Source organism: Anser cygnoides, chromosome 1 (assembly GCF_040182565.1).
Source record: "Anser cygnoides isolate HZ-2024a breed goose chromosome 1, Taihu_goose_T2T_genome, whole genome shotgun sequence".
NCBI lineage: Eukaryota > Metazoa > Chordata > Aves > Anseriformes > Anatidae > Anser > Anser cygnoides.
The window spans coordinates 27,579,350-27,603,210 of NC_089873.1; the positions used below are offsets into that span (position 1 = coordinate 27,579,350).

The window sequence follows — 23,861 nt, forward strand, 5'->3', positions numbered from 1 at the left end:
ATATTTTGAAATTACAAGTGCATATAAATGCTGGTTTTAATTGGTTGAGACTTTGCACATCAGAATATTTCAGAGTGAATTAAGTACAAAATGCCACTCAGGTAGGCCGTGGGAGGAACCAGCCTTTAGTGTCATTGTGTTTATGAGTCGCACAGGGCACTGAACATTGCAGTGTTTGTGGGGTACCGACTCAAAATTCACTTTACAGAAGTGAATTTGTGAGTTCAGTGGGATATGTCTTATCTGATTGCTAAGAACTAAGGCCACTGCAAACTGGAAAGCCGCCTGTCTTCAGGTGCCGCAGATACCAAGCACCTTGTAGAAATGAAATGCGTGATGGATGACCATGATCCTCATAGCCATGATAGGTTCAGATGCACTTTTGTGCTTGAAGTTTCTTGTGACTCATGACTGATTAGGGAGCCTAGGCACTGAACGTGAGCACTGTCATTCAACCATCCTTGGGCTAAGCAGCTACTCTTTGCAGCGCCTACATGAAGAGCTTCAAATGTCATCCCCAACACTAAGTGCGTGAAGAATTTTAAGGCTCTGCATGGGTGCAGCCTGTGAATAGGGAAGAGACTTTCCAACCAAAGAGACATTGCCAAAATTGTTTGCTACAGTATATTCTGCACTTTTCTCTGAAGCATATAGTACTGGGCTGATGAACCCGTGTGCTTGATTTATTGGAGCACTCTCCATATTTTTATGTTTCTGAGCTTTTCCTCTCTGTTGCTCTCTTTCACACAGTTCCATTGGTTGCTATTCCCATCTTAGAAAAAAATGTACAGACTTTTATCAGCTTAATGGTCAAATGTTAACAGTAATAACAGCACTCAGAGTATAAAGTATTACAATAATTCATTTTAATAACTTGTTTATTAGGTCATAACAACAACTATGAACATAAGTACCATTCAGCTCTTCTGCAGATACATGAACTTACTAACATCAAATCTTAACCAGAATCACGTATTCTTACAGGTGTCCCAGACACAACATTAACTTTATTAAGCAAAAGTTCATAAATAGTAAAAATGTCCTCTGTTTCACATTGCAGCGTTCCTCAAGCATGTATGTACAAGTCTGGAGTATCTTCTCCAAATCTATGTGTCATAAACTTCCTTAGCTGTTTTAACAACCATAGAGATGATTTTTTTGCCTGCAGCAAAGCCTTTTGTCCTTGAGCAATCTACAATTAGTATTGCTCTCAGCAGACATGAAAGTTTGTTTCTGAAATGAAAGTGGTGATGAAACACAGTACAAGATTATCTGCTCGTAGTTTGCCTACACACTCTGCCCTCATTATAAATCTTTCAGTTATAACACTGTCTCCCAAGAACAACATATCTCCCTTATATCAGTTCTTTATCCACACTACCTCTCTTTGAAGATCTTAAAATGGTTGGCTTCAAGCAACAGAGATATTATACTTAGGGTGGAGTGTGTTTGCAGTCAGTTATCTTCCTTTTTAATATTTACACAGTATTTTTAAGGTTGCTACAATTTATGAATCATGTACGTTGACATACATTTTCTGAAATGTTCACAGTGCAGTATTTTGTGGCCTAACCAAACCTTGTAAATGTCATTAAAAATAAACTTTTTTTTTTTAATATAAAAATAGAATACTTTATGTGTTTACACCAACAAACCCAGTTCTATCCTATACTAAACAAGCTATACAGTAGTATGCACAGAATTCCACAGGAACAGAAATGACATGTGATGCTTGCCCTAAAGCTATAGTACTCCCCTCTAATGAATGAAAGTTTCATTTACTCTCTCTCTCTTCATTTTCTTTTTCTTGTTATAATGGAGAAATAAAAGTAGGTATCATAATTCACTTGGTTGTGTGATCCAAGAAGAGGTTAGGGGGCCTAAAGCTGTTTTCTTCTTTTGATCAGTCTTCTAGCTTCTTAGGGCTGGCATGAAAAAATTATCAACATGTCTGCTATGGCACAGTCTTCTTAGGTCAGGGCTGGCTGCAACACCTCCACTCTTTACTCACCTTTGGCAGCAGCTCCACCCAAGTGTAGGTGGCACACCTTCAGCTCCTTTGCTGTGTGACTCACCAGACAGCAGCTCCATATAGTAGCCAGCCTGCCTGTCTCCTCTACCTCTCTAGAATAATGCAGCCCATATTACTACATCTCAGGGATTAGCCTGGCATTTAATATGGATGCCTTCAAGTTTTTAGTCTCTGAGAATAGTTACTTCTTTACTGAAAGAGTTGGAGGCTTTGCATTTTTTTCAGTGAGTGATCCGTCAATATAGGCTGTTGCTCAAGTGGTTGAATGTTGGAATGAAGTTGACACTAGGAATGCTTAAAGCTAGATGCTTTTCTGCTCATTTTATGTACCGTCTGACTACATAAGAGGACTGGCAAGGCTGACATGCTTATTTTACTGTGCACAAATTCTTTGATGTTAATTTCTGCTGTTGAAGACATTCACCATGAAGCTGGCTCTATTGGCTGTTTATCTTCTAAGAAACCAAGTTAATATAGTGCAAAAATCCAAAGTTTGGACTGTGCAGGAGGAAAATATATTTTAAAACTCTTGTATCATTGTTTGTCTAAGCCTTTTGTGTGAAAACCATTTCTGCACTGCTCATTATCCTAAAGTACATGCAACAGTAATAGTCCTTCCAGCCTTACTGATTGGTATTCTACATTCTTCTTCATGGCATTAATGAGGAATCTTTGTTCTTGGGTCCGAGCTCACATTAATGAGAACTAGTGAGAACTAGCTCTGGATGGTAGCAAACAACGTTTCCATTTGGTAAATTGATGCAGTTGTCCAAATACTTGGAAATTACTGTGATGGTTTACAGAATCCCATAGCCTTAAACAATATGATATCACATCCTTGTACTAGTGCAACTTGGGCAACAACATAAACATGTGCAACAGTGTTCTCACAAAGACTGGGCAGTAAAAACTTGTGGACAAAAGGTTTCATTTTTTCGTTCATACAACTACGAATGGATTTTCCTCTGTTTTAGACATACCCGTCATGTGTCTACATCCATGTCTGTATTGTCTTGTGATGATAAAAGAGAAGGATAGGGAGCAATGCACTTCACGTTGACATAAGTAGCATTGACATGAACATAGTGTTCCCCAATAAAAGTGGAGAAGATTGTTGATATTTTTGAAACAAGTTCAGAAAATGCTGGACGCATCTCAGGTTTTGGATGCCAACACTTCAGCATGACTTCATACCTGCCATTCAAATAAAAGAAGTGTTCAATTATGAAATTATGTAAAAAAGCAAACCAAAACAAAAAACACCCTATTTTTCCCCCACAGTGTCAGTTTCTGTAACATCAGAATCAGCAGCAGTTGCAGAAGGTTTTGCAAACTACTTACAGCGGATCAGGGCAGTATTCAGGTTGTAGCAGCCTTCTTCCTTGTAATAAGTAAACAGTTATATCGAAAGAATTTACATCAGGATAAGGTGGTGCCCCTCTTGTCATAAGTTCCCATAACAACACCCCAAAGGACCACTAAGAAAACAAAGAAATAAATAATAAATGATAGGTTTGGAGAGCTTTACATTCCAGTTTTAGAACATAGTTTGACAGATTTACGTATTCAAGTGCGTTGGTTTTCCTTTGAGAAGTTATTTTACTGCATTCAGCTTTCTTTTAAGTGGGCTAATAAACGCTGTAGGGACTTGAGGAGCCACTTAAATTAGAGCCAGAGAAACTCAACCAAATAAAAGAAAAGAAAAGCCTATAGGCCTACTTAGCTGGTATAAATTGGCAGACCTCTTTTGAGGTTAGTGGAGTGCTGCCAATTTACATGATCTGATGATCTGACAAAACCTGTGCAAATACATACTGAGGAGAGTATATGTGGTGAAAATTCTATGCTTCACAGGCTAATTTGAATCTGGATTGAAAGGAGGGCTAAAATACAAAGTAATCCAGCCAACTAATGACTTCAGATTATAATTTTTTCTTCATAAATGGACAGGTAATACTTGAGATTGCTGCAGGCAGTCAATAAGCATTTATAAAGCAAATAAGGACTTTTTGAGACCTACTACGTTCTAAGAGTGTCAAAGTTAACCTGCTGTTTTGTCAAGCTTTCCAGAGCCCCTCCTATAACAAGGTTCAGCTCCAACTTGGCTCCTGGGAATGTCCTTAGTTTCCCTTGGAGTGCGATTAAACTCCTAATTCTTTCCTGAGTAGTAACAGATAATTAGGTCAACATCTTGTTGCTTCGTGATTGGGACAAATGCTTTTTCTGGTTATAAAAACAGTCGCTTATTGTTACATGAACTAAAGTTAAATTCAAATAGAAGTTCTGGTTTGGAGTTAGTCCATTCTTTAAATGCTAGAAGGCAATATGAGAGAAATTAATAGGTGATACAAATATGTTTCTACATTACCACATCTGACTTTGTTGTGAACTTCTGAGTTTGTAAACTTTCTAAAGCCATCCATTTCACTGGCAGTTTAGCTCCTGTTTTATTGTGCACACTGTAGTATTCTTTATCATAGACATCTCTAGCAAGACCAAAATCAGCAACCTTGACAGTGAATTTTTCATCCAACCTGGAGAAATGACAAAAAGTATTATCCTCAGCTGAGCAGACAGTATTTACAATGATGGCAGATTATAAAGACTGACTTGCATTTTTGATACCGTGACTTTGGAAGGCAGTATGTTGTCTTGGAACTATTAACTAATATTACATTAAAACAAAAAATGCAGCAAAGTATATTTAATACCCATTTAACAACAGTGAATGAACTCGGGAAATTACTGATACTGTTTTGATAATACAATTCAAATTACAGGTCTTTTGAAACAATTGCTCCATAGAAAAAGATCTTTGCTAATAACCTATATATCCTGATTAAGTGCTACATCATTTCTTCCACAGCTGTTTCTTCTCCTGTATGCTTAGAAAACTCTCATTTTTATTTCCAAATCAAAGTATCACCTTTCCTATTCACTTTCAGTTTGGGTAAGGAAGGATGTATCATTATCTCAGTGACTGCCCACACCTAATAATTGATATAATAACAAAACCAATACCAATGAATCATAGAATCACAGACTATCCCAAGTTAGAAGGGACCCACAAGGATTACCGAGGCCAACTCCTGAAGGGAGAAGGAGGAAACCCTGATGGGTTGTTGGGAGGGCAGTTTATGACATAGCTGCTTCCTGCACCTCTTCTAGGATAGTGGAATAGATTCAATAGTTCATGGGGACTGTATTTGCATCCTGGTTTTCTTCTGGGGCTGCGTTTCTGAGTGCTGAATTGCATGAGTCCTCAGGGGAATGGGGGTCCTCAACCCTACATCTTCCTCTCATGTGGTAGCAGCTATCCAGTCTCTGAAGTACTGAGCCATATAAAAGCAGCCATTCAGTTGTCAATATGAGATATCCTGATAGCTGTTACCTTCTCCCCCAAGGAAGAGATAGCAGGTGAGAGGGAAATGTCCTGTTGCTATTCCTTGGATTTAGATGAGACGAAACAGGACTCTTATTCAGTAACCCCATTTGTTCTTTGTTCTTAGGAAACCTGAAAATCATGTTGCTTGCTATTTTTTTGCTCACTGAAAAAAAACAAAAACCAGCAGCTGCAAGAAAATTTTCTTTTCCAGAGGCTGTTCAACTGCGTGTGTGCACACTTTGAAAAAGCATAAGAAGCCTAATGTTGCGAGGGAAAAACCTTTTTGCAGTCAGAGTTCCAAATTATCATGTTAAAAATAAACTCTATCATTTAGTACTGTATCTCATTAGTTCACAACATAGGTGATGAATCAGCATAATACTCTTTGCAACTACTGTATCAGTCTTTTTGTGAACTGAACTGTCTGGCTACCCAGAGACTAGTAAGATTCCTTGCATACTCTTATTTTTTAATGTAAATTTGTATGCACATTTGAGACAAAGCAAACTCATACTTATGTAATGAAAAATTACTGTCAAGAAGTCTCACTGTTGTTTCTTTGTATTCCTGTTTTTCTCACAAAGTTCCCTACTGCTAGGCGCGGCAGCAGAGACGTGCTGCTTCTGAAGAGGTTGGGTGGAAGCACAGCAAGTTGAGACAACAGCAGTTTAACTTCCCTAAGGAGATGCCTTTTAAATTCTCTAACCAATGGTTTTGAGAGACTCCACTTTCACCTCAAAATTTCTTATTTCCCACACTCAAAAAAGCTTATGTGTAACAAGTGAGCCTTTAGCAAGCTGAGTAGCTCATCAGCATGCAAGACAAACACCGGTGTAATTGTGGAACAATGAAAAAACTCCAGTTTGACTAAAAAAGAAGAATCCTGGAAACCTTGATTTACCTCATCTCACTGTCTTACACAAAAGAGTGTGATAACGTAGCTAGAAATGTATGTTTATACTTACATACAGTTTCTTGCTGCCAAGTCTCTGTGCACAAACTTTTTGCTTGCAAGGTATTTCATCCCTTTTGCAACCTGAAGGCCAAATCCAATTAAATCTTTTACCGTTGGGTTCTGTAAAATATAAACATTCATGGTATAATGAATGCAGAAACCAAATTGCAGACTGTTTTTTTTTTTGCTGTAACTTTCAGTTTTTGACTTGCCTATCTTGTCACCAGAATGATCAAGACAAGTTGGTGCTCACAGTAAAACTGGCCTAAGTTCAGTCAGGTTCTTATGCCCAGTGAGGAAACACCTGAAGAAATCAACAGAACTGAAAGACTCCAGAAGAGTGGAGTTTGCAGCATAAGCGGCATTACTTGGGCTGGGAAGCTGAACAATATTCTGAAACTTCAACATCACAACTGATAAACAGAATTCACGTTTGTGAACTTAGAGCATGTAACTCAGTAGAAGTTGCTACCTGTGACCTTGGAGCTCATCAGCTGGAAATGGCCAGAAAAGAAGGCAAAATATCTGGGGCAAAATAAGTGCAAGCTATCATCAGTATGATGCCATGGAAAAGGTGAACGAGACCTTAGCAGTTACCAGGGAAAGACTGGTAATTCTGCTGGTCTACAATACACTGGTGAGACCTTACAGAAAATGTTAAATATAGGAATAAATATAAAAATAAACCTGTAATTCCTTAATCCAACAACATGACTTGTTATGTGACAGTAAGGTCCAACAGATTATTGCTGTGTTGACATTGTTCTATATCCTTTTCTTCTATGCAACAATCCTGTTCAACTGTGGTTATTGTTCTATTTATTTCAGGGAGGCCCATGGCACTATGCACAGATAAGGTCTCTGGTGCTTGTAGAATGAAATAAGCTCAAAAGGGAAGAGGTACCTACCTTACAAAGCTTAACTCCTCCAACAGGTTTTCAAAATGCTTTTTTAAAAAAATAAATTACTGGCTATTGTTGATTGTTATCAATGGCAAAATCCCATTGGCTCAGAAGTTATTTTATATTGCCCTACCATTGTGAAATGGGTGGATAGTACAGTAAAAAGTGCACCTGTAGTCTCATACTTGAGAGAAAAAAGTGAGGCCCGTATGAGAAATCTGTAGCCTTTCAATGAAAATTAAGAAAATCTCTGATGAGAAAGTAGTTTGTATAACAATTAAAAAAATAACAATTACTGGTTTACTCTCTTAAGATAAGAATTAAAAATATTGATAACAGGACTGTGACACTCTCTCGCAGGATGTGAAGATCCCTTACCTAGGAGCTGGAAGTGCAGATGGTGACAACTGGCACAGCTGTTACTGAAGCCAATGGAGATATGCCACTTTAAACCAGCAGATGGTTGGGCCCCTTGACTTAAATCTCATAACCACATTTGTTTATAAAAAGGCTTATGGATGGGAAATGAGAAATACTTATTGCTGATAATTTCTGGGAAACATTGTAGAAGGGAATTTGAGGGGGAAGGGAAGGAGTGGCAGCGCTGTGGTTGGGCTCGGTGCCAGCCTAGGCAAGTGCCAAAGGTTAAGGTGTAATAACAGCAGCAAGCTATATACGTAATGTAATTATCAGAGCTTATAACATGTGGTGTTGGAGCAGGGTGTGGCTAGACTTGCATTATTGTTTCATTGACCTCACCGTACTTACATGAGTCTCGTTCCTAATGAAGTTTCGAAGATCTCCGTGTTTCATGTATGGGAGGACGACTAAGGGGGATCCTTCATTAGGCAAACAGATTCCCAGGAGTGACAGAACATTGGGATGAGTGAAATCTTTCATGATTATTCCTTCTTTCAGAAACTGAGCTACTTCTTCCAGGTCTGTAATCCCTGAGAAATCCAGTAATAAAATGAAACAAATAAAAAAATTATTGAACTACGGTTCATTTCTGTACAGCATGTCTTTGCACAATTGAAACTGATAATGAGAAGCTACAAATGTGCTCCTCACCTCCCACATTACAACTAGGCTATGTGCATAGTTTTTCTTACAGTGACCAAATGCGCTGCTTTTAATTAATATTTTTATTATTATTTTAAAATTCATTTTAATTACATTTCTCTTCTTCTTAATATGAATGGAATAAAAACACTTGAATAAAGCCTTTAATAAATTTTGTTACAGTCTCTTCTTGTTTTTTCCAGCAGTTTTGTCTGCTGCTCAGCAATTTAATTTCCAAAAGCAAACCTTAAGTAGTCAGTAGAATAAAAAATGACATTGCCTTTCCCTTATTTTCCTCTGTCCTGTTCTTTATAGAAAGAATACATGGTCATTTCATTTGATGAACAAATATATAACAATCTTATATAGCATATATTTTAGATACCTCATGGTATCTAAAGTCATTGGAGTTGCTCCATAGATAAATTTGATTCAGATGCAGCTAAGAATTTTTATTTGTGAAAGTACACTTCACTGTAATTGATTAGTTCACTTCAGTTTTCTTTGGAATTGAGGTAATATCTCACTATCAAACAGTTAACTCACTATTCAGTGACTTCACAGCGCAGTGAATTTTCCTGCCATCGTTATCCAGCAATGTCCCATGGTACACACACCCAAAATGTCCTGTATAAAAAATGAACAAGATTAGCTTTAATAAGTAAAATTAGCTTTCTTTTATTTTCCACTGGATAGCAATTATCCTTTAAGAAAGCAATCACACTCCATTTCTGTCCAATTCCCCACACTTGTAATGTGCACTTCAGAACTAACACATAAAACTGTCATTACATAAAATGAAAACTCTTTTTGCAGCATAATTGATATTTCTTTACCTAGATGAAGTATATAAATAATGACAAGACTGGCGCCACAACTGTTTCTTATTCTTGTAATGACTATGCACACAAAAACCATGTCAGCCCATTGCCACCATACTCCTGGTGGATATATGGAAAAGGGCACTGGAAGGTACAAGGCAGCAGCAGTTAGAAGGAGCTGATGTGCCCAACTTCAACACTTGTTCCCAGTGGTTTGTAATTCCATGCTAACTGGTCCACCAAATTGTACAGCCTAGATGTGTCTTCAGTGGTAATTTGAATAAGGAGGCATTGTGGTCTTACTATTTTTCAGACCTTGAAATAGAAAATGTCGGGTGTTAAAAGTGGTGTGTTGACCATGAAAAGTTTTGGAGTTGCCCTGCTGATCACAGATTAGCCACGTCACTGGGGGGTAGTCTATGGTTTCTGCCACGGCCTAGTGCCTAATGCAAAATATCACTGAAAAATGATGAGCCCAAATTGCCTTCTTGCTGACAGTCTAAACAGTGAAATAAACTGGAAGGAATGCATAACGCCTTCCTGAACCTGTTCTTTACTGTCAAAAAAATGGGGTAGTCTGCAGACTGAGGAGCCCTACTAGGAGAAGTCAGCTTGACCTGTTTGGAAAACACAGAGAACTTCGAGCTCAAGGCATATGCACTAAGATCAACCAGATCAAATTATGTACATTCATTGGTGACTTTCCTTAACAGGTGTACTACTTACTAGGCACTTTTAAAATATTAATATTTTCAGTTAGAAAGTAAAATAAGTTTTGTCGTTGTTGTTGTTTGTTCATTTTTTTAGTTTTTAGTTTTTGTCAAGTGCGAGTTCTGCAGAGACCACAAGACTATTTGAATAATACTACTATGTTCCAGTCATAAGCCCTGGTCAGAGCCTTGTTGGCCTTAATTTTGGCTTGGGGTAAAATTAATGCAAAGTTTGTTTTATAAAAGCAACTCAAATCCCACCAGACAAAGATCGTTAGGAGCCTGGGCACAAATCCTAAAGCTTAGATTGGGTGTGTCTGAAATATTTTTGGGTTTGGCCCATTTCTAGTTATGGAGGTGAAAATTAAAAAAGGCTTAATTTATTTGTTGTCATTCCTGATATTTTTCAGCATTTAAAAATGGGAAATTACTTGGCCTTCTCTGAAACAAAAACGAAAAGCAAAAGGCCCACCCTTACTTTGGGGATGATGAAGTGTAATACATGGAAGGGAAACACACTGACTGTGTGTCTGATTTCTGGCTATTTTCCTGCAGAAGAGACACTAGGAATATCATATATAGCTATTTTTTATCAGGATTCTGATACTCAATGGGAGACCTCTTATGCATGATCTGAAGAAGTACTGAAAATCCAGTTTCCACTTGGGTTACTAGTAGGTACTCAATAGTATGGATTTTAATAAATGTCACTAACAGAAATACTGACTCGGGCTAGGAAACTGGGGGAGAACCCACTTAAGAAGTTGTAGAGGAATAGGGGTGACTGGAAAAAATCAGAAAAATAGGAGACTTACTCTATCAGGGACAAAAATAAAGGGATGGGAATCACGCGCTACACAGACCTGCTGTCGCGATGAAAGAGGAATGAAGGGGAAGAGAGAGCCTTCAACAGGAGGAAACAGTGAACTCTTCAGAGCTGGGGGAAACTCGTGAAGGACAAATGGGTGTGTGCATTCACCTGACCCATGGGGACTTTCACTGAACGCATTTAGTCACTGCGGGGATTTCAGTGTCATACAGCAATCCTGCCAGCTCTCAGGGTAGGAGTTTAGGACTCACTGGTGCTTCCTCCTTAGCATCCCCTGCTATTTAGGCATTTGCCTTCAGCTTGTGTAATGTTCTGCTGTAGCCTCACTCCTGCTCTGCAGCCTCATGGATCAGACTAAGATTTTTGGTGGCCTGGAAGAGGGTAAGAGTGAGGCAGCTGTCTCAAGCAAGTCTCTTGAGTTCAAAGGAATCTTGTTAAATGTCAGACTCCTTCCCTTTTCTGCTGTCTTCTCCAACTCATCAAACACACAACCCCTCATCTGACTTCAAAGAACCTCCTCGGTTCTCCCCTTGATTCAGTGCATGGGATGCAGTTCTGTAAGAGGTAAAAAGCCTGAAAAACCTCCATATAGATCCCTTATTCAGAATATTTTATGATGAATGGGTGTGCAAAAAGAACACCAGACTGCAAGGCAAAAGTCACAGTACCTACCTCTTCCTATTACTTCGCTGAAATGCACAATCAGGCTGTCAGCACCAATAACCACATGCTGGACTTCTTTGACCAGGTCAGGATTTAACGCACTGATATCAATGTGGACGTTGGTTTGAAGAAGTGGACTGGCTAAATCTGAATCCCCACTGGACAGAATTGGGGAGAGGTCAGAGTGAGGATACTGGGCAGGTCTGCACGATCCATTCTGAGACATGCTTGGAAACTGATCTGCAAGATGAACATAACACGAACTGTTATAATACTTTTAGGCTTCTCCTCAGAAAATGAAGAACTTTATTTCATTGGTGAGCTAGGGTTTGAGTTTACTGGTTAGGAAGTAGCTTAGATTTGCAAAAGTTTTGCTCAGAAAGGGAAAACAAAAATATGCATTGCTAGTCTGCCAAACTCCAGGAAAACCATGTCACTAGAAACTTATCCTTGTCTCAACTCTACTTAAAAAAATAAAAAAATAAAGTAAATGGAAATTTGAAAGTAAATGGAAAAAATTCCACTTTTCTGAGGGGATCGAATGAGGTCTTGTCACTTCTTGCCAAGTGCAGTTTATGGCATTTCTAGTAATTGAGAGTAACAAGAGTAAAATGGAAATATGACAATAATATGGGAGGAGGAAGTAGTGAACAATTAAAAATATGAAAACTTGTATTACTGTCATGTTCTAATTTGATAGGTAGCTCTACTTTTCATGAAGGTTTCCAAACTGCTGGTGACTAGCTATATTTATCCAATGGTAAATATTCAACCAGGGAAATGCCTAGAGGTGATTCATATCCTGTAACTACTGAAGATAATACAGTTGGTGCTACTCATGAAAATAACATGAGCCAGCTGATTTAAAAGAGCAGAAATTAAAATGCTTCAGTCAAGAAAGGAGTATTTATTTGAGAAAATTATTTTTGTCAATATCATGTTCACGTATGTTAATTTGCTTTTGTTTAAATGATTTTTCATGGCATTTTAAGTGATAGAATCAAGGAACCAAGTTTAATTTACACCAATTTTGGTCTGGAATGATTCCAGTGGAGTCTGTGAGCAGGAATTAGCCCAAGGTCAAGAAGCAAAAAAGGGAATAAATCTGACAACAGAAATTATCAGTTACCTTATTGCACAGACATGCTTTATATATTTATGTATAAAACCTGAGATATTTTTACATAGTGTTATCACACTAGGTGCAGAGAAAGACTCAGTATTGCTCTACCTAGAAGCAAGAATAAAAACTCTTCCATTTACAAAACCACGTTTATGTCACCAAAAGCAAGTATCTATTTAATAGGAATGATAAAATTAGCTATAATTGTGAAATAATTTTTACAGCTGCTACATGTAAGAGTCCATGTTTTCTAATGTTCCTGTCATTTTATTCTTTTACAGTAATTGAAATGAACATTCCTATGGCAATATTCAGTGAACAAACCTCCTTCTTTGGGGTGTTATCTGCAGTGCTTTGCCAGTGAATAGTGGCCCCAGGATCACTGATGATTTACCCCCCAACAAAGATCTTTCCACAGTTTTGTGTCTTGTATCACTTTCCCTTCTGAACACTGGCACAGGCTTTCCTTTCCTTCAGGAATCTTTCGATCAAGAAGCTTCCTGTGCCAGCTGATGGCAATTACAGAATCATAGAGGAAGCTGGGAACTGGTCTGGCTCTCAGACAGCTCCATGTTTGGGAATTACAAAGGTAGAATAAGGGTTTGGAGTGATTTCTATTAAGATGCATATAGCCGTCTTCTACCTGGAATAGTACAATAGTGTGCGTACACAAAGACTAACACACATCTGTGATATCTCAAATACCTTAGTATGGTAACTCCTAATAGTTAAGGACTGTTTAGTGGTAATCAAAATCATGGGTTCCACACATCTTATAGGACATTTTCATGCATCCTTTGCACCTCAATCTTTGGAAGCACCAGAGAAAATCAGTTCAAATAGTAAACCTATGAACAGTAAACCATGCTAGTCCCTATACAACAGAGACACAGGCAAACCAGATCAAAAATTGAAATTAAGATATCAGTCAAAATAGCTATAACCTGAAGACAAATGAAAAGCAAGATGTATAAAATGGCATTATCTGTACAGATTTACAGTAGAGATGTACCTTCTAGAAAAGTTGATCTGTAATCTACAGATTCACTTGAGACCATTTCTGTTGTTGGACTTACACTCCTTGCGCTCACCAGCCTGTCCAGATGAGGAGTGTGAACTCTGCCATCATAGCGCACTAGATCACTTCCTAGATCTGAAGGCGGAGGAGAAAGAAATATTGGAAAACCCTCATGTTTACTGTATGCCAGCGTTCATTTAGGTATTCATTTAATTTTAGATGTTCTACTCTGCTGGGAAGAGGGTCAGGTTGTTGTGGAGGCAACTATGGGCAGGACCTGAACTTCAGCTATTTCAGTAATACAAGAGTTGCTGTAACTTGTATTAAAGCCCCATTGTTGGCCATACTGAAAGATCCAAAGGAGCTTCAGAGCCTCTGGGGCCGGCTTCGTGACCTGACTGTGATACCACATCGGGACAAGACCTGGTTATATAGTAGCTCCCTCCTTCCCACTTGCATAGCACAGCATTTCCCACTGGAAGGAAACTCAGACACAGGGGACAGAAAGGAGGCACAGTTTGACCAAGTTCCTGATTTGGGTGAACAGGAGACCAGGATACTGCAGTGCTCTGTTTTGCACAATCTAGGCACAGCCTGAAGGACTACAAGGCCATTGGATGAAGCTGAAATACATGTGGTTGCAGGCGTGTCCTTTACTTGTCCCCTCTTCTAAGGCTGACAGAGGAAAAGAAGTTACTAAGTTTCCCTAATAGCTCAGAATTTCCCTCTGTAAATCCTTCTGTAGGCACAGCATGGCCCTTCACCCAGCTCAGGCAACAGCCAAGGGCTGAAATGCAACTGAACATTGGACTAGATTGTGAAAGTTTGGCTGGCAGGTTACAGAAGGGTATTGCATGGCACTTAAGCAGATCATAAACTGAAGTATATTTAAAATCTAAGATATAAAAACTGAATTATTTGATGGAATTGACTATGATGGACCTTTAATTTGTTTGTTCTTCCTTCTCCAGAAAAAAAATACCAAAATGATAAAAATTAAAACTGATGTTGAAACAACTCCGGCAATTAGTCCTGTGAAATTCTGATCTTGCTTGATGAGCACTTTTCCAATAACTGTTGACAAAACTTCTTGCTTCCACTGAAAAAAAAAAAAAGAAAAAAAATGTAGATAGTGTGATGATATTAAAAGACAAGTAAGAAGTAGATTATTAGTACTGAAGTAAAGCTGATATATCCCATAAGAATTAAATCTTGACTTTATGATGCTCTACTGAGATAAGATACTGGGAGTGAAGAAATTATTATATTATAAAAATTATTAAAAATTATATTATTATACGTGAAACCAGTTCTACATTTTTATGATTCATTTTATACTTTCAAGAGGGACATGGCTATGTATGTGCTACACCACACAAATGGCACACACACCCTGGATAACAGGATCCCACTGCTGTCAGATGCTAATTCAAGATGCTAAATTCACACCTTTACTCAAATGGTGCAGGGATGCAGGGAAGTGAATGGGTCTGTGGATACATGGGCTGAGATGTATGTTAGAAAAACGCCCAAATGTCTTTGATATGTGTCTTTCTGGCATAAACACTCTGTAACATCATACTCTCTTTCTGTTGACAGTGTGCCTGCATTTTAGTTCCCAAGGTCACGTGAGTCTGTCCGTTGCCAGCTTCTAACTTGTTGACAGTTTAAAGAAACAAAACAAAACAAAAAAACAACCCCAAAATCAACAACCGAACAAACACCGAGCAGCTAACAGGGAAAAACTGTTTTAAATCACACGGCACTAGCTCAGTCAGTTGGAATGCATTTGGCCATCTTTTCTCTTCCTCCCGTAGAATTCATTCCTCTGGGTACTGTAATGATGGATTTGCCCGTCAAAAGAGCAAATTTTCTTCTTCGCTGGGCAGACTTCAATTTCTGAGGCTCCTTGCCAGTAAACAAGCAGAAACCTTATTTAACCCCTTTATGCTGTATCCTTTTCTACATATGGAATATGTCACACGTATCTGTTTCTTAGAGGTTATGTCCTACCGTCACATTGTAGAACAGACTGAATGAAGTTGAATACGTAAAAATACAAATAGGTGCAGAATGTTAAATATGCACAAATATTGTATGAAACTAGGCATTTACAAATAAGAGAAACAGATTTGCCAAAAGGGGAGCTCATTCTAAAGTTGCCAAGAAACTGGATTTGTACTTTTCAAAGCAAATTCATATTAAAATAAGTTAAAACTTAATAGTTGCTCTATTAATAAAATAATTTAATGATTATTATTTATTTAGATTGTAGTAACACGTAAAATACCAGGATTTCATTGAGTTTACATAGACTTCGATCCTGGTCATACTTAGCTGACTTCCAAAGTTTCCACTGTTTTCAATGAATCAGAGTCCATGCTCTGCAACTTTGATTTGTTCAAATGTAACCCCCTCCCCATGCTTTTACATTTTTATATATATATAAAAAAATAGATTCTGAAGGATTTGTGTCTTATTCTATGAATCAGTTGGTAAAAACTGCCTACAGTTTAAATCTGCTGTAGAACTCTGAATGACTCTAGTGAGACCACATTTACAGCAATGGTGAAACTCAAACATTTCTTCTCGGTGTCTGCATCTTACAGAACTAAAGAAACTAAATTATATATATTTATAATATATACATATATAACATAGAAAAAAATCCTTCAGAAAGGATCTGACCCTATTTACTGTATCAGAATATTTTTCTGAAAAAGGATTTGTGAACTCAAAAGTAAACCTACTCCATTACAGTTTCCTGTTCTTCCCCATACAGTTCCTCTCGTCTTTGGACTAAGAACTAGCATTCTATTTCTGTGCTTCTTAGTTTAGGTCCTGTTTTGTGCCTAAGGCTCCAGAAAGTCTCTGTACAAATGGGTAATAACAGCAATGATGATAACATTTATTTTAAAAAAGTCAATATTATTTGAATTTCCGTCCCAAACACACATGGATAGAGATATCTCTGTAAACACAGGCTTAGGCCTATATTTGAAGTTTGTAGGTTCAACAGTGTCATTGGCATTGATAATAAAAGTGACATGAATATTGCATGTGCCGTGTAGCTGCCTCACCTCTATATTTAGCTCACTGTTGGATTTCAGGAGATCACTTGGAACCGTACACAGAATTGATTCTGACTGCAGGAGGAGGTTTTCACAGCTTTTATTTCCAACTTTTAGCACCTCTCCTTTAACAGCTTCTGAATCAATATAATTTCCCTTGGAAAGAAAAAAAAAAAGAAAAAATCAATCTAATATTACATAACCACCTCATGAAAGTTAAGGAGAAGGCCTTTCATTACCTTGTAAAATGTTTTTAATGGAAAAACGATTGTGAAAGAAAACAGACTAACACAAGTTTATATTGCCCTGTCGATGCGCATATAACAGGTTTATTCATGTAAACGGGAGTTTGACTGACAGGCCAGAGAGGGGGAGATGATAATGTTTAAGGATAAAATCTCCTGTCACTAACACTCATACAGCCCATAAGGACTTCTAAAAATGCAAATGTTTGAGGAATAATTTCTGATGGTCCTGTTTAGATTTTTGCATAATTTGCACAAGAAAGAAAGCATTATGTGATCCTGTTGTTTATACAAGACTGTCATTATATTATCCACAAACTAAAGGCATCTCAAATATTTTGTTTTGCAACTAGTTACGGTTGAGGGAGTGAAGCTTTCAAAAAAGAGCAAGCAAATTGTAATCATAAAAATGCACAAATCTGTCAGAACCACGTTCCATAGACCGAAAGCAGAACAAACCCTGGTAAAAATGACATGAAAAGTGCACTCTCTACTCAGAAAACCTGCCTTCACATCCTAGACTTGGATGAAATATTATTCCTTCTTGTATTGTGGCATAGTAGTGTCCAAAGGCCAAGGTCAGGATCTTTTGTGCTCAGGACTACATCGGTATTTAGGAAGCTGCAGTTCTGCCCTGACCTGTGTACAGTTCAGCTTAGATAAGATTAAAGAACAGGCATATTACGAAGGAGTAAAAGGGGAAAAGGGAGGATGGGGAGTAACAGCAATATGGTCTATTGATGTGGGCTGAACTGGGAGTTTTTCATGAGAAGGGAGAAAGGCATCATGCCTGACACTGATGTGAGGCTTCGTCTACTGAAATGAAAACAAGAAACCCATTCTGAAGGGCAAAATAAATGTTATTTTGTAATATATTTTTTATGTCTGCTACAAAATCAGAAAGAGCTCTGGAGAAATTGTAATAAAAATATAGGAGAGCCAGTTTAGTGTCCTATTTTGACCAGCAAAGCCACACCCCAGGTGAGTGCTTTTTAACTGCTGGCAGAAAAAGTCCATTTTGCTCACTTTTGTCTATCTAAGCCATTCGTGGAGCCATTCTTTTTGGTGTTGAGTATTCAGTGGACCAGGGAGCATTGATTCACTGTTTAGTGTTTATTAGTCTGGAAACTTACTGCAGACTGTGAGCCATTCAAGTTCAAATCTTTCTTTTGAATCATGTATCTCAAAAGAACTCAATTTGGGTCTTCCATCTTCCTGATAAATTTATTGTCCTAGAGAGTGTGGATGAGTTGCCTCTCTTTTTCTTCTGCACTACATCTCAGAAAATTTTCTCCGCCAAAACTGTTGCTTACTCAAAGGAAAAAACATACTGACATTTCCTAGGGTGGTCATTAGCTAGTTATAATGAAGGCAGTAGTTTTTATTTATTACCATTACCATTATATTACCACTAATATATCATAGTCTCAAAAATATTCTGTATAATATCTGTCTATATAAAAAGTTTCAGAACTCTTTCAAACAGTTGTTTTGTTCTTCTAAGGACCAAAGAATTTACATATGATTTTAAGAAAATGAGGAAATTGACTCCAGTGAGAACCGGGAAGCAATATTTCCTATTTTAAAATGCATATTACCTCCTACTTGCTGAGTAATGTCCTTACCTGCAAGCTGAAGTATACAGTTATTATTCTGCGTAGCTGTCACAAACCAATCTGATAGACTAGCTAACTACCTTACAACTTTAGAGACAGAGGAATAATTTGGATGAAAGTCTAGAAGCAGTATAAAAACTGAAAACTGTGGTGTGGAAATTTTGATATCAGTGTCAGAAGAATTTTTGGGATTCCTAAACAGAGCAGATTAAATAGGGAAGAACGAGGAGTTACTGCAGTAGAGCTTCCACTTAAGCTTGCTCAGAGATATTTCCATTGCACTCTCAGACTGGACATTAACAGAAACATAATTTTCTGTGACATGTGAAAGAAGATGAAAAACAGACTGACCTGTAAATGAACAAGAAGCGTTTCTTAAGATTATCTCACAATGGATGTGTTGGATTGGTTTAGCAATAGACTAGGGGATTAAATCTTGACCTATTGTTTTAGGACAGATGTGGCAGAGAACAGATCTCAAGATCTCTAATGTGATGTGTAACGTAAAAAATTGTGCTACTTATTTCCTTGTCAAAGGTTTTATATTTATAAATAGATGTTAGTCACCTAGGCATAGGCCTCTTCAGGAAGCATGCAGAGCTCCAGCACTGGCTTGGTGCATAGAATCATGGAATCATTAAGGTTGGAAGAAATCTCCAAGTTCATCTGGTCCAACCATCCCCCTACCACCAATACCACCCACTAAACCATGTCCCTAAGCACCAGGTCCAACCTTTCCTTAACACCCCCAGGGACGGTGATTCCACCACCTCCCTGGGCAACCTCTTACAGTACCACTCCTGACCATGCCAGGCCTCTGCAGGCCGTGCACCTCAGGCAATTACCAGAAGTAAAACAAAAAAAAGTGACACACGGGGAAAGGCAAGGCCCCTTCCCCACTGGTGCCTGCTCTGCTCACACTAGTGCTCCAGGATTGGGTGGAGGGAAGCAGTGGAAGAGCTGCTGCAGCCCTCAGAGGGTGAGGGTAAGTGACCTGACACACAGTCCCAAAACCTTGAAAACCTTGGGTCTGCTGCAGCACTTGCAAGAGCTGCCTTTCATCAAGAGGCCATTGAAGTACATTTTCAAGGGCCCCCAAAGTGATGCCATGGCAGAGTTAGGACACGTTCCCCCATGGCAAATACGAGCTGCCAAGCAATGCTGATAGGGGTTATCTTGTGTCTGCAATGTGTTATCGCTCGTAATATCTAAGGACAGGTTGCTTTCCCCCCCTGACCTCAGGTGGAAGTTCCCAACTGTGCAAAGTGACCTGAGGCTTTAAAGGGAAAATGACTAGACTACGAGTTTCTTTGTTCATACCCCAACGGCGCTTGCAGAGAGATCAAATGCCTTTTGCCAAGTCTGGGGGATAGTCTTCTGAGCAGAGGCATAGAGGAAATCAGTACAGGACCTAGTCCTCTGTACAAACTGTCCAGTTCTTTCTGGCCCAGGTCAGTGGCTCCTGTGGGAGGTGGTGAGCAGATTCTGTGCTCTTTAGCAGACTCATTTCTTCAGTTATCTCCAGCAGAGAAATGCCGGAATTTTGCCCGCCCTGTGAGCTTCCCATGTTGGCAGGAGATGGGAGCACTTCTGAAGTAGCGTCTTTGTGGTGTTGAAGCAGGGAAGTGCCTCAAGCCACTCTGCCGTGACCGCTCTGACCGGGGAATGGTGGGCAGCGATAGACTTCAAAGAGTCACATACTTGGCAGAGGAAGGCAATGATGATGTAGGTCCTTGAGAGACTTGGTAGTGCGGAAGACAAAAGGGCTGGCAGTGAAGACTAGAAAGGCTGGCATTCGTGGCGCACAGTGCCCTGACTGTGTTTAGATAGAAGACTTAATGTTTCCTTGCATTTAACATTTTCTTACAAAAACATCTTATGGTCATCAGGGGAAACCAAACAGCACCTTTCAATCGGTACCCACCATCATTTGATGAAAGCTAAATATGTCACAGTAGATTAGTTTGATTGAAAAACTTGTGATAAAAGCTCCCTCCACCTCTCTGAAACTAATTAAGAAAAAGATAAAAGAACTTTGGTTTGGTAGAACAGTCTGTTCACTGAAGCAAGCTGCCATTTAATTTCATGCTGAGCTTGCTTAATTACCACACAAAATATGACCATGAGGCATGTAAACGTGTGTGTATTTTTGTATGGGAGTACGGGGCTAGAGAAAAGTGTTGCCAATATGGCTTGTAATGATCTTTTGGCTCCCTACAATAATTTCTGAAAGCCACCTCACTGTTTTGATGGAAGCATCCCACTATAACTAATTCTATTTAGAAGAGGATGTTAAATTGGTGCTTGTTCATGCTTTGTTCTAGGAGACCAGCTTTCACTAATGTCATTCTCCAGTTGGTTGCCAGGAAATAATCAGGCTTAGGTAGACATCTGCCTTGCGTGCCATGACTACAAGGTGACATCAATCCTACAAAATTGTTACTTTGGTCAGTGGTCAGTAGGACAGTCCTCAACCAGCCTTTCTATCTCATTATCTTCTTCTTTACAATAAATAGCACTAGGGACTTCTCCTTAAGGGAGAATAAAGGGTTCAAAAGTAAAGTAATAAGAAAGTTTAAAAAAACACTTAATTTTTAACCTAAGTGCCTGGGGAAGATTATGAAGCAAGTTCTCATGGAAGGATTTCCAGGCAGAGGAAGGACAAGAAGGCAACTGGAAACAGCCAGAACAGGATTCCCAAAAGTAGATTTTGCCCAAGTGCTTTCTGTAAGGAGATGACGGGCTCTGTAGGTGAAGAGAGGGCACTTGACAATGTCTACCTTGCTTTTAGCGAGGTTTGCAACACAGTCTGTCCTAGTATTGAAAACAAATTGGCATGATATGGACTGGATGAGTGGACTATAAATTGTGTAAAAAACTGACTGGACCATCAGTTGAAAGATTACGAGTCTGACAAGTGGGGGATTTCTCAAGGGGGGATGCTGGGACCAATACTGTTTAAAATCTTCATCAACAACCTGGACAAAGGGAAAGGATGCACTGTCTTTTGAGCTTTCAGATGTCATTAAACATAGGCAAATGACTGATACTGGAGAGCAGAATCACTGCTCAGAGGGCCTGCAGCATGCCGGGGGAACGTGCCAGCAGAAAACTTATAAATTCAACAAATACAGATACTCAGTTCTGCACCTGGGATGGAATAAGCCCATGCACCAGGATATGTAGGGACAGCAGGGCAGAAAGTCACTTTGCAGAAAAAGACTTGGGGGTCCTGGTGGACCACGAGGTAAAATAAGGTGGCAACGTGCTGTTGTAGTGATGAAGGCTCACCAAGTATTTTAGCAGCAGCATAGCCATGAGATGGAAAAAGGTCATTGTTCTTCTCTGCTCAGCACTTGTGAAGCCACACCTGGAGAATTTTGCTGAGTTTTGGGCCCAGCAGTAAAAGAGAGATAAAGACAATCTGAGCGAATCTCAGCAGAGGGCCACTGAGACGGGAAAGATGCTGAAGCACAAGGTGCATAAGGCAAAGCGAGAGGAGCTGTATTTTTTTTTTTTTTTTTAGCTGTAAAATCTCCATCCTTGTTGGAGATTTTCAAAACTCATCTGGACAAGGCCATAGGCAACCTGACCAAATTTTTAACTTTGCCCTGCTTTGAGCAAGGGGGTTAGACTATGAAGACCTCCAAAGGTTTCTTCCAATCTGATTTATTCCATGATTCTTCTCAAATTACTCTTCCTTCTTTCCAATTGGTTGAAATACATGACCTGGAAATCACTGGAAACTGCTGCTGTCACTGCACAGAGGCATTGAGCCATACCAAAGCTATGTATTCCCAGCTCTCTGTTAATCTGCACACCAGAACTCTTTCTAGTCTTTTTCCATGAACAGGCAAAAGTTCACCCTGCATTGAGTGATTTTGCTCAAAAAAGGACCTGTGAGCTCCTAAGTAAACCTGCTCCATTATAGTTTCCTGTTCTTCTCTACATGCTTCTCTTTGTCTTTGGATTAAGAACTAGTATTTTATTTCTGTGCTTCTAAGTTTAGATCCCAGAGTGATCATTCTTTGGAATTTGCCCAAAACATTTTGTGGTGTCAGATCAATATTCAGAGGGTTTGACTGGAACCCAGCATGACAGACAGAGACTCTCAGGTAACTGTCCGATTTTCTGCAGCCCAGAATTGGGTCACCAGATCATCTTGGAGTCAAAGACCTCAGGCGTCACAGATTTCATGGCTTGAAAATGTGTTGGCTCACAGAGCTCATGAAAAAATGACCCCACCATTAAGGTTGATTCTGTTCTTTAAAGATTTTTATATATTGTATGCCATACAAATTGTAAACATTCTATGGAAATGAAATGTACATAATAACAAATTTTCATCCATGTTCATTATAAATTAGAAATACCTGTATTTACCCTGTTTCTATTTGAAACTTTAAATCAGTAACACACTACAATTTAGGAAATCAGACTCAAAAATTGATTTAACTTTCTGTGCAGCACTTTATACAAAGCAAACTGTGCCTCTGAGGGACCCAGATTCCTGAGAGATGTTTCTCAGTGCCGCCTAGGCTATTCTGAGTTCTCTTTTAACTGGCACTCAGCATCAACTTTGCATTTTTCATGGGTCCATAAATATTTAGGCTACAGTGGTGACTGATCTTCATGAGTGACTTTGTGCACAGACCGGAATTTCCCTCAGCTCTAGAGAGCCAAAGTTGCTGGGACACTTCTCAAAGGTAACTCCACATCTTCCATGGGGAAGGATGCAAAACCGTATGACAGTAAGAGCCAGGACTCACACGCAGACCGCACACTTCAGGTTCTGGGCTGCTGGCCATGTTTAATTCTGAACTGTTGACGTAGCTTATAGTAGTCAGAAGCTGATGCAGCCTGGTCACCCCAGCTGGGGCCCAGAGGACAAGGAAAGCCCCTCTCCCTCTCTACCTGATCACAGTAACAGCCCTGGTACGTCTTTGGTTTCACCTCTTTATCTTTTAGGTTGCAACAACTGGGGGCTTGGATGAACGCAGTCCTGAACACACTGTACTCAGTCCCTCCCTGCCTTTGTTTCCTCGGGGCTTCCTCTACTTCATCAAAATGTCTGTTCCACAGAACGCTGCTGATGTGTTCTTCACAACTTTCAGTGCATTTATGAATACTTCTATTGTGTAAAAAAATAATAATTTAAAAACTTACTTCAACATTTCTTACCTTAATTTCCAGAACATTTGGGTTGCCTCTTGATATGAACACTGGCTTTTCAAAATGCTTAAATACAGGATTATTTACATAATCAAAATCAAAGTACAAAGAGCTGACACCATCAAAAATAAAAAACACTTTGGTTACAAAGGGTGGTTGAAGGTTGAAGGCTTTCAGGGAAGGAGTTGTACAGCAGATTATCTCTGAGCTAGAGCGGTGGCTACATGCCTATAAGAAAGAAAGAAATAATTGGAGTA

At 39.0% G+C, this 23,861-nt stretch overlaps 1 protein-coding gene across 4 annotated transcripts in view; it reads right to left on the reverse strand.

Moving 5' to 3' along the window:
• Nucleotides 1–844: 844 nt before the first annotated feature.
• The window catches only part of MET (MET proto-oncogene, receptor tyrosine kinase), a 91,282-nt gene continuing 68,265 nt past the window's right edge, over nt 845–23,861 (reverse strand). For all 4 annotated transcript variants that reach the window (XM_048050996.2, XM_048050994.2, XM_066991365.1 and 1 more), the window contains exons 11-21: nt 23,614–23,832; nt 16,581–16,727; nt 14,443–14,599; nt 13,495–13,635; nt 11,369–11,599; nt 8,883–8,963; nt 8,043–8,224; nt 6,383–6,492; nt 4,401–4,566; nt 3,374–3,510; nt 845–3,226 (exon numbers count right to left, since the gene is read on the reverse strand). In XM_048050996.2, the coding sequence (XP_047906953.2) occupies nt 3,016–3,226; nt 3,374–3,510; nt 4,401–4,566; nt 6,383–6,492; nt 8,043–8,224; nt 8,883–8,963; nt 11,369–11,599; nt 13,495–13,635; nt 14,443–14,599; nt 16,581–16,727; nt 23,614–23,832 (1,782 nt within the window). In that variant the 3' untranslated portion in view covers nt 845–3,015. The remainder of the gene's footprint in view (nt 3,227–3,373; nt 3,511–4,400; nt 4,567–6,382; nt 6,493–8,042; nt 8,225–8,882; nt 8,964–11,368; nt 11,600–13,494; nt 13,636–14,442; nt 14,600–16,580; nt 16,728–23,613; nt 23,833–23,861) is intronic.